Source organism: Chamaea fasciata, unplaced genomic scaffold, assembly GCF_029207755.1.
Source record: "Chamaea fasciata isolate MVZ Bird 193981 ecotype frontalis unplaced genomic scaffold, bChaFas1.0.hap1 SCAF_1, whole genome shotgun sequence".
NCBI lineage: Eukaryota > Metazoa > Chordata > Aves > Passeriformes > Sylviidae > Chamaea > Chamaea fasciata.
In genome coordinates, this window is record NW_027094086.1 from 71,052,984 (window position 1) to 71,066,856 (window position 13,873).

The 13,873-nt window shown below is 39.2% G+C and overlaps 1 protein-coding gene across 4 annotated transcripts in view; it reads left to right on the top strand.

The window, feature by feature from the left end:
• TENT4A (terminal nucleotidyltransferase 4A) overlaps positions 1 to 13,873 on the top strand; it is a 60,283-nt gene that overhangs the window by 22,452 nt on the left and 23,958 nt on the right. For all 4 annotated transcript variants that reach the window (XM_066185916.1, XM_066185924.1, XM_066185930.1 and 1 more), the window contains exon 8: positions 5,967 to 6,093. In XM_066185916.1, coding sequence (XP_066042013.1) covers positions 5,967 to 6,093 — 127 coding nt within the window. The remainder of the gene's footprint in view (positions 1 to 5,966; positions 6,094 to 13,873) is intronic.

The window sequence follows — 13,873 nt, forward strand, 5'->3', positions numbered from 1 at the left end:
ACAGAGCAGGGGTGGGTATCTGTAAAAACCAGCTGCGTTGTGGTGGTGTGGAGAGCACTCTGTATAACTGGCATCTGTGCTGCACAGGGATCTTTAGGGAATTCCAGTTAGAGTTTTAGAGTTGCATGTTCTTTTGAAAGTACTTAACATAAAATTATTTTTTTTTTAGATTTGGTTTTAATTCAGTAACCCTCAAAATAACTGAGCTTAATTTTGGCTAAGTGCCTCAGGAAATTTTCCAGCTTTGTAGTACTCAGTTTGTAGTCTATTTAGACCATCACAAGTAGCTGAAATTCCAAACCAGCTTTTTAACAAAGTCAATTTTCAGTTAATTTGGACTTCAACACAAGTACTTCTAGAATGTAATTTGCAGTCAAAGTCCATACCGTCATATCTTGTGTGTAGACTGATTATTTATAGCACTTTTAAAGCAAATACCATGGATCAGGAGCTGAAGTCTGGCACCTTTCTAAATATTTCAATATGCTGAATGTTCTCAGTTCCTTAGAACAGGTTGCAGCCTGTGATACTCATTTGTCTAATCACGTCTCTGATGTGTTTGTAACTCAGAGTTTGTGTCCATCATGACTCTTGTACTTGGCCAGGCATAGGTTAGGGTGTGATTTTGCGTAACTGTCATCATCAGTGTGATTTCCTTTAGGAACTGTGTACTTACTTGCCTGAAGACTCATTTGAATAGCAGTATGAGGTACAATTGTTTAGAGTCAAAAATCTTTACTGCCCTCCAGTTCTGGTCATTTCTATCTGCTAGGGACTGAAGGAGAACAAATTGCGTATGCTATGCAATGTTTTAATTGCTGCTGATAGTACTCTGGAGAAGAAAGAAAAACCTTTCAAGTGTAATAGGGGTCTGAACTGTTCCTCCTAGCAATAATCTTGCAGAAACAAAGAACTGTAGTGCAGAAGAAGAAATAGTTGTATGCTATCAAAGAATTGATAAGAATTACATTCTAGAAGAGTTTATATGGTGCGAGATAATGTAATTCTTACAGGAGATAGTGTTTTGACAATGGAAATGAAAGCTGACAATACTTTGAAGTTATCTGACCACTATGCCTCATAAGGATATTTTTTAGCAGCTACCACAGACCCTCAGAACTTGCCAGATGAAGCTGGGAGGAAAATTACATTGAACATATAGGATGGCTCTCTGAATCAGATCTGATGAGTACAGCCTCCTTAGATCTAGACTTAATCACGTCTTCCTGCAGTATCTAAAACTGCCTGTCAAGTGTATGTTAGTGACGTCTAGAACTCTGTTAATTAGTTTAGTTCTGTTAGTCCTTCTGTCCCAGTACAAAAATCTTTGCCAAGGGTTCAGGTCCTTGCCCAGTTTACAAGTCGTTTCTGACTAGTTTGTGTTCAGATCCACTCAGTGTCTGACTCTGAGGTTTGGTGGCGGTACTGTGAAGGAGATGGGGAATAAGTTATTTTGATAGAGTGGACACAGCTGTCTTTACTTAAAGTAGCATAAAGCTAGTGCAGTGTTTTAGCCTTGCAAACTTGTGTTTGCACTGTATGCACAAGTTTTTAATTTTGTTTTTCAGTCCTTTTCTTATTTTTAGCCTGATCACAACTGTCTCTAAAGTTCCTGTTAAGCCTTGGAAGAATACTTGAAAAGATGGCTTCTTAATCACAAAATGAGACAAAAAATACAAGGATTAAAAAAACCTCTCCCTTTCAGTTTCTCAAAGATTATCAAAGTAGTAGAAGTTGCTCGTGTGAGTGCATGCACTAGTTAAGCAATGAGACACTGAAGGGTATAAATGAAAAGAGTATCTTTAAAGCAGCCTTTTAGGGAACACAAGGACAACATTGTAGGAATGTGTTTAGTGAGATTAGTTTCTTTAAGTTGGAGAAACTGTTTTTTATTCAGCATGAAATGGTGGGTTATATCTGGCTAAGAGATGAAAGGTGTCACCAGAAGAACGTGATACATCGTTCTACCTGCTCATTACCTTCTGTTAGTTCCTGGATTTGGAAGGAATGGGCATCAAACTACTGTGGTGTTGTTTTGGTTGAAGTGGGTTTTCTTAGATTTTTAGGTACTGCAGGGTATTCAGAGACTGACCGTTGTGTGCCAGAAGATGATAATTTCTGTGATTTAAGAACAAGGATTCCAACAAAGATGTCAGAAGTTTACACTTCAAGTGGGAAGCTTGTTGAGATCTGGATTTCAATTACCGGACTAATATAGTGATGATGCATTTTGAAGTAATCCTTTATACTTGATCTTTGTACATAGTCTAAGATCTTCCATCTTGAGTTAGTGTCCTAGGACAGGGTAATGAGATGAGAGTCATTCCCTTAGCATTGTCTAAAGGAGGGACATTCCATAAACATCTTGTAGCTGCACCATTTCAGTTTCTAAAAACACTTGTTCCTTCTGTGAAATGTGTCTAAAGTAAAAGCATTTATTAAGGAGAACTGCAAAGCCAGGCACCCAGAAGTTTGTTCACAGGAATATGTTGGAGGAGGGTAGATGATGTTATCTTGGAAGAGGTTTGTCTGGAGTTGGTCTAGCTGTATCCTGTCCTGGAAGACATGACTGTTTGCAGTTGACAAATCTTTTAATCTGTGGTTGTAAAACAAACTTGGCACTTATCCAGCAGACTGCTGGGGGGCTTGTTATTTTATACGTTTGTGAATCAGGTGATTATGAAGATCCTCCAGTCACTTCTGATGCTCAGAACAGGAATAATTTTGGTCTAGTTTCAAATTTGCAGTGGCTAGACTAGCTAAATTGCTACTCTTTAACACCAAATTTAAAACTTGGAGTTCCACCTGTGCCACTCCATACATGAGAAAGTTTGCTCTCCATTCTGAATTGCTGTGGGCAGTAATGAAAGTTCTAAACCTTAAATTCAATATGTTTTCTTTGAAAAGAGAATCTTCAACTTGCAGGGCTTATTATGCTTCATGTTGCTTGCTTCTGCATCTTGATAGGTCACAAGTACAGGAAGTAAATAGATTTGAGATTGGCAACATCTATGAGATTATCTCTTCTAGCTGTAGTGGCTGCCCAAAATTATTCATTGCAGCTTTTCAGTATCAGCTATTTGTCATTGGAACCTGCAAATATATATGTTCGTGTGTGTGTATAAAACATAAGTGTTTATAAAATACACAGGTTCGTTGAAGTTACCATTTGAAAGAACCTCTTTAATGCTGAATGTTGCAAAAAGCTGTTTACTAGCTAATAGCTTAACATTAAATGGGTCTGCTTCAGTCCTAGCTCATGGTCTTACCTTTACCTTTTCAGGCCGTGTTCTTAAAACTGCTTCAGGTAAAGGAAGGCTACCTGATGGAGTGGTAATTCTGATAGCAAGTGATGGAAATTTTGGACATGCTCCTTTAGGGATGAAGGCTTTGTAAGAAAAAATAAGGATTGAATTATACATGAAATCACACACCATTGTTATCTGCTAATGTACATCTGAGGATTGAAGTATGTATGATTTTTTTAAAGAGTGACAGCATTTGGGTTGCGTGCTTTAACTGATCAGTCTAGATTGTGACAAAAGAGGAATGCTCAGTTATGTAAGACATGGTTCTTTAATGAGAGTGATCTCTCAGAATAAAATCTATCAGGGCAGAAAATGCAAATGTGTGATCTTCTGGCTTCTTTAATATGTTGCTTTCTGGACTGGCTAGGGTCATCTTTATACAGACTTGGCAGGTACACTTCACAGTAGCTCCAGCTGCAGCCCAAGTAAAAAACTCTGCAGATTGTATAACTGATTAAGACCTGTTAATTCAGACATTTTATTAAGTAGTTACATGTGCAGAATGAGGCACTCCAGGAACCTAAGCATGGTATGGCAAGAGCTATTCTACCTCTGTTCTCAAATCTGCTTCAATCAAAACTCAAACATAACTTCATTGATTAAAACTGAACTGCCCGAGTTTACTGTAAGTGGTTTAGGGAGGGCTTATGATTTCTTTTGCTGGTACAACAGAGAAGGTAGTGACCACTGATGAATGGAATAGGCAATATTTTGTGGCAGCCCTGTCTAACTTTATGCAGAATATATGTCAAATGTACCTACCTAGCATTAGATTAGACTAAACTAATACAGATTCTTTGAGTGTGCATTGAGTGTGTATTCCTAATTCATGTTATGTGAATTTATAGAATCACTTAGGGTGGAAAAGGGCCATAACATCAAGTCCAACCATAGATGGACTTGAATTTAGTGGTAGGTGTGATTATGTGTTCAGCCCACTTGTATGTATGCCATTTCTGTATTGCTTCTCAATTTAATTCTCTATCTATGTTTAGAATATCATTATGTGGCTGGATACAAGTGTATTGCCTCCGAAAAGCCCATACTGAATTAATCATTACTTTTCTAGTAGAATTAACATTGTGTTCTGCTTTTGTGACCACTAAAGTATTTTGGTCACTTTTCAGCCACCTTTGGACTAAGTCCTCTGTGAAGAACATTACTCTCTATTTCCTCCTAGATTTACTGTCCCGCACTGATCTCTGCTTTTACTTCAGAGTAGAGTCCAATAGTAAATAAACCATTTGGAGTGGCTTCTGTAACTTTCAGCCAAGTGGCTGCTGGATACTGTAGTGGTGCATTCAGAGCAAGATACTCAGTTATGTCAGTAAACAGGAAGTGTTTCGTAGTCAGTTTTTATTTGACCATGTGAATTACTAGAAAAATTCTGTTTTCCCAAAATGCTTTTGTGTTTTCAGTTAATTTTCATTGATTATGCTTTTCTGTTAGAGTGGCATTATGGTTGGAGAATTTTGAAAGGAATCTGTTGGTTTTTTTCCCCTGGATGGCAGATCTCAGCATGTTTGTCTATAGTGTCTTGCTGGGCAAAACACTCAGAGGAATGAAGTGTTCCTCTGAAGTCCGATTCAGCCTTGTTGCATTCAGTCCTCCAAAGGATGGATTCTGTCCTTTACCCATCAATTTTTCAAAGCAGGATTTTCATTGATTTCTTTTATTCATGGGCCCTGAACTGATTTTCATATTTGGTGGATCATTGTTTTCTGGTGTTCTCACAGCATTTCGCACCCCATTCTGGAGGAGGGAACCTTTCACTGTAAGCAGTTTTCTACCCACTCAAGACCTAGTCTGTATTTTATGTAATTTGAAAGCAGTTTTGTTCGTTTCTTAAATTGAGTGCTGACAGTGAATTTTGATGTCCGGTGCCAAATACATCTATAGAAAGCCCCCAAATGCTTTCTGCTAGTAGCAGCAAGATTGTTCTAAGTATCAGATGGGTGATCTGTTCTTGTACATTGTCACTGATACAAAAGGTGTCAGAATGTTCTTAACTTCTGCAGTTCCTCGCATGGCAATAGATTTGGAAAGGGTTCCAGTTAAAATATCACTCATGGCTGAAGTAGGGCAGTTGAGACTGCCACAGACTTTATCAAAAAACAGTACTATAATAGCTTCTGGAATCTTCTATGATAGATTTTTGAAAAACTGGCTTATCCTGTGGAGATAAATATCTGTGTGTGCTGGTTTATTAATCTGTAGTTTTGATAAGGTTAAATAGGGTTTGATGTGAGTCTGTCTGACCTAATTAAAGTAATGTGGTTGCACAAGTGAAATTTTAAACTGAATTTGGTGTGCAGGAACTCTACTGGTAAGTGAGATATGATGCTTTAAGCTTGGTAGGTTCCCTCTTGAAGACAGCTCTAAAAGCTTTAAACTGGTCTTTCTGCTCTGTTTCTTCAAGCTCTATGTGTGAGTATTTTAAAAGTGGTAAATTGAATGCATAATGTTAAGTGTCATTCCTAAGGTCAATTTCCTTTGTTGAAATAGGCACACTTAGGTGTTCCTGATGTGGCTAGGATGGGATAACTGGTTTAAACAGAGTTAAGCTATATTGTTAAGGCTTCTGAGCTTTAAGTATGAGTAATGTTTTGGTAACTGATATTAAAAAAAGATGATCTGATGACTGTCACATTATTTCAGGAAACGACGTTGGCAGAAGTTCTTACGGTGCCATGCAAGTGAAACAAGTTTTTGATTATGCCTACATTGTTCTTAGCCATGCAGTATCACCACTTGCAAGATCATATCCAAACAGAGATTCTGAGAGGTAATTAGTTCACTTTTTTAATATCCATTTGTCTGTGTTATCAGTTAGGAATGTTTGGGTCTAGATTCATAAAAGGAATGTTACTATTTATTGTTTAACTGTGGTTGTATTGAAATCTGCACAGAAAGTTAAGCTGCCCAGGGATATGAGAGTGCAATACTTCAATGTTCAGCATTGAAATGAAGAGAGTATGATAAAATCCAGGATGAGTCCAGTGTGAGATTCTGATAGTCTGGAAAGGAACCAGAAGATAATTGGTCTTTCCTCAAACATTCTGCTTGAAGCATTTCAAAGGAGGGTTTGCTGATTTAATGTTTAGTATGATGCATGTCTGTATTGTGGCAGAAAGAAATATATGTGATCAAATTGCTTGTTTAGACAATTAGAAAACTGGACAACAAGGCTAAGATTTTCCCTTGTTCTTTAATACATGCCCCCATAAGCTGGTTTAAAAGCATTTTTAAAATAATTAAAAGTACTATATTAAAAAAACCTAATAGAATCAGTCCCATTTGATCATAATGCCAGAACTGCCATTAAGAGTGGCATACTTCTAGATGTGCCATTTTAATGTAGTTCTTAGTCTCTTTCATAGAAACACAACCGGTACTTTGAGCTCTCACCTTTGTAATTTACATTGTTTGAAAGAGAGAGAGGAGAAAGGCAATGAAGACATGGCAGCCATGTAGTATTTCCATTCATGTATCTGCTCTAGCACCTTTTGTTCTAACCCTCAGTGTAATTTGGGTTAGATCAGAGGATGTCTCTTCCCCGAGACTTCCCTAAAATCCCACTGGCTTTGAGCTCCCCAGCTAATCACAGGGAAGGATGGCTATAAGATGTCACACAAACCATCTCAATACAACTGCAAAGTCTAGTCATGATGTAAACTTCCAGCATTAGTGGCACTGGAAGATAAAATAGTTTCCTCTAGTAAGTTTACATCAAAGTAGAGGCAGTCTTTCACTTTGAGTTTATAACTGACAGTACTTGAAGAGTGCCTGTAAAGCCTTTAGGTTTTCAGTGGTATTAAATGCACAAAGGTTGGAACTGCACTGTGATCGAGGTACAGAAGAAGCAGAACAGAGTGTTGCACACTGACATTTGAGACTGCTGTTTTAAGATATTAAAGGTCACTGTTAAATGTGCATTGGCTGACAATTCTTGGTACTGAATGAAACTTTGTTCTTACCTAAGTACAGATAGAGGAACCTAGGGATTCCTGAAGTTTTGCTTGTCTTGGGTCCTGGCCTCCATTAACTTCTGTTTTTCTCTGAAGGATATAGTCAATCTCTTATGAGGTGTCTGCATTTACTAGAGGCATCAAAAAGAATTATTTGTACAGCATCTAATGGGAGCCTCAGGTGTCATCAATATGTGCACTTTGCATGGACTTGCACTTGTTACTGTATCTGGGAAGTGACTTTTTTAACTACTGCAAACCTGTGGAGCAGTCCCAGCAGCAGTGTTCAGGTGTCCCTCATGTCTGACCTGTCTGTGAGTTTTGGGCTGTCTGTGCCAGTGACATGTAAATCTCAGACCCCCATCACGCCACTGGCTTGCGAGAGGAACCGCATTCAACAAAGTTGTGTACACAAGCAGTTCCCCTAGCACCAGTCTTGTCAGTGCCAAAGGACTTGTAAGTGGATGATGAGCTGTTTGGTAACAACTTCATTGCAGAAATCAACAGTCTATGTTTGGTCTCAGTTAAACCTGATGCGCTTGGGTAATCCTGGTGTGTTTGTGGATCCCTCTTCGTGCTGTAAGGCAGAGTGGTCCATGCTCTGTATGAAGACCTTTCTGGTGGCCTGACCTAAAGCCTGACCATCTGGGAGCCCTTTGTCCTGATCCATTTTTTCCTTTTTCTTGACTGGTTAGTAGGTAGGTTAAACTGTAGCATAGCTGTAACTATAAACAACGGCCTCCATTTAAGACCAGGGACTGGCTTCTAGTGGATCATTATGTTCTGCTAGACGTATTGAGATTAAATGAGGAGTACTTGAAACAATAGGAAGTTCCAGGAGGCTGAACTCCCCAGGCTGAGTCTATTCAGTTTTGTCCTAATTGCAGCTAACTTTTTCCTAAACGGGCTGGTTCTTGACCTGTCTCATGGTTTTGAATTCATATTTCCTCTTCCCAGGGTAGGTTTCTGTGTACAGAGTTCTATTTCGTAGATGACACTCAGTAGATTTCACGTGGTGACTGTTGCAGTTCTTTTTCAGGGTCAGTCCAACACAAAAATATGTCTGTAATAATTTAAGGCTTTCTAGAGATCTGATGCTTTTGATAGTCCCAATGGGAAAAAAAAAAGTCAGATTATAATCCTTCAGCAGCATAGGCCTTTTTCTTCTTCATGTTCTCTAGTAGCAAGTCCCACAGGATAGTAAGGGATAGATTCACATCACTCTTACCACCATCATCATTTAGGCTTCCAAACAGAGCTTCGGAGGTATGGTGGGAATTAAGAGCTATCTTCTCAGTGGAAACAGAAATGAACTGAATCCTGAAGGTAATTCTTACAGCTGCAGAAATTACCTCAACCTATTTTGTCCCCAGTCAGTCTCACCTATCTCCTTCCAAGAACAGCTTAGGAGAGCTTGATTGGCAGTTTGGTTGATTTTATTAGAGCAAACAGCTTCCTGTCATCTTGGAGAAAGGTGTTTCCTCTTAGGAAAATAAAAAAGACTGATCTGTTTTGAATTTACACCTTGTATGCAAGTTGAAGTTTGGTGTTGTGTCTTTAGCCAAGTTGATTGCAAATCTTGATTGATTTCTTAATATTTGGGGCCACAGAGACATGAGTCTAGCTGTGAAATAGTCATGGACAGGATATCTCCTGCTTAAGGATTGGTGTCAGTATGTGCTTGAACAGCTTTCATATGATCTTTGCCCCTAGTCTGTCTCTGGAAAAGTATGCCATCTCAAGTGGGCTCATTTCTTTAGTCTATGAGGAATGATAGTTTTATAGAATGATTTAGGTTGGAAAAGACACTTATGATCATTGGGTTCAGGTGTGTTAACCCAGCCACTACTATGTTCACCAGTAAACCATGTCCCTCAGTGCCACAGTTACATGGCTTTTAATGACACCTAGGGACTGTAACTTCATCGCTTCCCTGGATGCCCTGTTCCTTGCTTGACAACCTGTTTGTTGTTGAAATTCTTCCTAATATCTAATCTGAACCTTCTGTGGTGCAGCCTGAGGTCATTTCCACTTATGCTTTCACTTATCTGGGAGAAGAGACCAATGTCCACTTGGTACAACCTCCTTTCATATAGCTGTAGAGAATGGTAAGGTCCACCCTGAGCTTCCTTTTTTCTCGGGCTAAACAACCTGGATCTTCACAGGGCTTGTGCTCCAGTTCCTTCACGAGCTTCATTGCCCTTCTTTGGACTCAGTTTTGAGTCAGTGACTGTTGCAGCAGCCCTCATGTTAGAGGATAGAAATTAGCCACGACACAGACTTCTTGTTTCTGACAGCATGAAAAGGGTCCTGGTTAATTCCTCCTTACAGCTTAGCCATCCTGACTCCAGCAAGCTTCTCCTGTAGGTTTCCCTTGCAGCCTCTGACTGCTGGTTATTTCCTGCTAAACTATGACTGCATGTATTAGTTTGCAGACTCTGAATGCAGGCTTTTACTTAGCTAGGCCATGTCGGCAAGTTCTAACAACAGGCTCTAACTGCAGACCCAAACTGACCTCACAGCAATCATTCTCTCTCCCCACGACCCTTCTTCATGATTCCCCCTCACCAGCTAACCTACTCCCTTTTATCACACTTATCTTTATTGGGTATAGCTGTGACTCATCAGGGTCGAGGCTGTATTGGGTAATTAACACAGCTGTTACTTATCAGGGGCAAGGTCACCTGTATTCCCTTCTCCTGCAAGTGACCATTTTTCCAGTTCTGTTTCTTGATGAACCACAGGAAACCTTAGCTGATATTTGGCAACAAGCTCTTGCTTATTGATGTGTTAATTTAAACAGTGGATTATCTGTTACCACCCTGTTCCATGGCCTTTATGTTAAGATGTGATTTCATATTATACCTTGCCCAGGCTAAGTACCTGTGTACTGCCTTCTGTCAGCTGTGCTGTTCCTTCCTTCTCAGTCTGAATCTTGCCTTGTATGAGATCTAGCAATCCTGCAGTCAGAAGGTGAGTCAGATGGGCTTTCTGTTCTGACTGAAAACAATCTCAGTGCTTCTGTTATGTCATGAAGTTGATCCAGCTTGTGGCTGATGACAGGCAGGTCAGAAGCAAGAGAAGCAGCAGGAGTTCACATTTGGGGCAAGAGGGTGAGAGTGGCATTGTACCATTTCACAGCCTTAAGTTATGCTGCTCTGGATGTGACAGAAATGCATCCTTAGGTTAATAATTACGTTTTGCAGATTAGGATGTTGGCTTACATGCTGGTCTGTCACATAGTTCAGCTATGAATGTGTGCTCAGACTGCATGTCTAAAGAGCTCTCTAGCCACATTCAGGAAGCTGAGGAGGTCATATGGAGTGAAGAATGGAACACTTGGTTGTGCTGTCACATGCCCTTCAGTATAAATTAGACCTTGGAAATCTTCTGTGTTGTACTAGACATGGTGCAGCTGGATAAGAGAAGGAGGAGGTCATGCCAACAGGTCAGAGTTTGAGAAAGCCTAGGCAGTTTCCTACTGCACGTCTGGAATTGTCATTTACAGGTGATAGTCTTCAAAATGACCATAGCCAGACAGAATGAGATCTTTCCATCTCTGTGCTTGAAAAGTTGTCGGGTCTCTTCCTAATGTTAGGTCTCAACTGATCTAACTTCTGACAGGTCTGTATGTTAGCTTTGGGTTGCCACTGTTTGGCCAAAATAGTTCTGGGAGCTCTGGGAACTGTTACTAGAGAATGCCTTCTGTCCCTTAAAAGGTGTCAGTAATACCAGTTTTACCTACACAGTGTATTTGTTAGGGTAAGGGGTTTAGGTTTTGAGGTTATTTAATCCTCATGCTCAAGGAGATCATTCTCAGGTACACCTTAGTGTGCTTTTAGGTTGTATTGCACTTTTAATATATAGGGGATATTTCAGTTATTTTGACCATTCTTTCACAGACTTGATGTTTTTCAGGCTCTACTAGTCACTTGTTCATGTGCAGCTTGGCTGGAGCTTTCCATATTTGATTTTGCTGAATATGATGTCATCACTGATCCTTTTAACAGTGATCTTAAGATTGATTTGCCCAGTAGCTGAGCTGTCATGAGAGCTAGAAAGTGTCCCTGTGAACCAAGGCCTTGCAGCATTTAAGAGAAGAAGCTTCTGAGTTCTTACTATAAGATAAACTCGACCTGTAAATAGCTTATTCCTGGTCTTACTATATAATAATAATATTAAGGGAAACAACTTAAAGGGGCATTTTTCTCAGGAAACCTGTCTGATTTTACTAACCACTTAACAGTATTTTTTCGTGTCTTTCAAACAAGCATCTTTGAAGAATTGTTTGTTTCAGACATCTGTAGAAATTCTGGCCTCAGTCAAAATAAAAGCCCCAAAAGCATGACTTTTTTTCCCAATAAAGGCAGGGTAGATTAATAGGTTTTTTTGTTCCTAGGCATTTTCAGTGTTGAAAACAGATTTAAGCACAGTTTTCAAATGCTTATTTTAAAAAATTGTTCTTTGAACACGTGGATATGCTTGAGTCCCATACATAGGAAATGGTGTTCTTTTGAGATCAATACCTGGTTTGATCACCCTTGCTTCCTCTTTCTTTGCTGCTTTATTAGATATGTGTCAGTATAACCTTAATCACCTTTCAGTTTCTGATGTCTCATAATGAATGTTTTTAATTTTGCTGCACAAGCAGTGTAGCATGAATCTGCCTTTGGACTCCTGACCTTAAAACTCTGTGAATTTCCTTTTTTGCTATCTTTATACCAAAAAAGAGAGTTTAGAGCTTTGATCTCTGTGCTCTTTGAAAGGAACTGGTGAGAGAATATATTCCCCCATTCTGTGCATGCAACTCTGCCACGATTGTTGGTGAAGCAGTGGCTTCACCCATGTTGCCTATTTTGTAGCAGACATTTTTGGTACATCAGTCACCCAGTCTGATAAAAATACCAACCTCTGTTGTTCGTTTTGCTTCTGCTATATGAAATCATTACTCTTGCTTTTTGTGACTTTACTTCCAGGAAAGTACTCCAAGAAGCATCAGGCTTGACAAACTCCTTATATGTAATGAGCTTGTGTGGCTCGGCCTGTGTTCACTTTCTTGTTCAAGACCACAGCTGCTAGTAGTTGTGAAATTTACGTGTAATCCTAGAGTAAAAGCTCAATTCTTTCTGAATGCCTTCTCAGATAAAACTTTTTAATTGCAAGATTCCTTTTCCTGTCCTGGTGCTGATGAGACCCAGCTGGTGCATGTTTGAGTCCCATGGCATTCTTCTCTTGGAAATTGCAGCTTTAGGGCTACAGCTGAATCTCTGCACTTTTGGTCATCCCTGTCTTCATTCTGTCTCCTCTTGCTCGATGTACTCCTTGAGATTGAGGAACCAGAACTGCACTGAGTATTTAAAATGCTGTTACATCATGGGAGTATACATCAACAAAATGTGTTCCTCTGATATATTTGTTCTTTTCTTAGTGTGCTCTGCTTAGCTATTGAGCTGTGGTTCCCAAAGTATGATCTGTTATAACCCAGATCTTTAATTTCTGAGTGGTGACAACCACACCTTTAATTCTGTGTGTAAAGTTCAAGATTTTATTATCCGGCATGCATTATTTTATCCACGTTACATAAATAGAATGGTGGGTGATGTGCATTCTGTCCTGGTGGCCCATCAGCAGCTATTGGACTTGTAATTTAGATGATATTACTTGGTTCAATGTTTGCTGGACAGACTTTTTCAGTGCTAACAGTAACATGTCTTTAAAGCTGGAAGACTAACATGGAACATGTGGTATTTAGTCTTGCATGAGATAGTAATCACTAGGATAGTAGGAGAATTTTTGCTACCTAAAGTGTTACTATGAAACCTAATAAAGGTAATCTTAAATATATGAGGGTTTTGTATGTCCTGCCTTCCCACTGTACACGTAAACCAAACCAAAATTCCGGTGCAAGGTACCTTTATAATGTGAAAAACAAAATAAACTTCAATGTAACCATTGAAGATTAAAAGAAATAATGTTACCTGCTCCACAGTGGTAACTTTGCACAGCCCATTTTTGTACAATGGTCATTTCTTCATTTATCTTGAGTGTGGAGTTTATAGTTAGTATTTCAGTGACTAGTCTCTGATGAAAAGAAAGCTTGAAAATTTATCTGTCAAACAAGAAGACAGGTCATTCCTGCTCAAGAATTACGATTCAGATAGCTGAATGTTGGGAAAGTGTGTTGGGAAAACAATACTTTGTTGATAACTGGTCACTGTTCAGCAGGACCACATAAGCTTTTTCTCCGAGCCTCTTACTGTTACAAATTTATTGAAATTCTGCTTTGTTTTGGAGCCAGTCTGTTTCTTGTTCCACTACTTCACAGTCCATGGCACTTTCTTTATAATTGTGGAGGCCTTAACACCTTTTAAGTTGTTTTGTAAACCAGAGCAAGGATTAATGAAGGTCTCTGTCTCCAGTCAGTCAGTTGTGGTGCTGGGATGTTCTTTGTTTTCTGTGCATCCCGTATCTGTTTCTAATCTAGATTCTGTGGGAAAACTTTCTGTATGGAGAAATGCAAGAACCAGAAATTGGTTTTATCAAATATACTGTTACCAGCCTTCTTTATAGTTTATATGCACTCCATTTAGAAATACA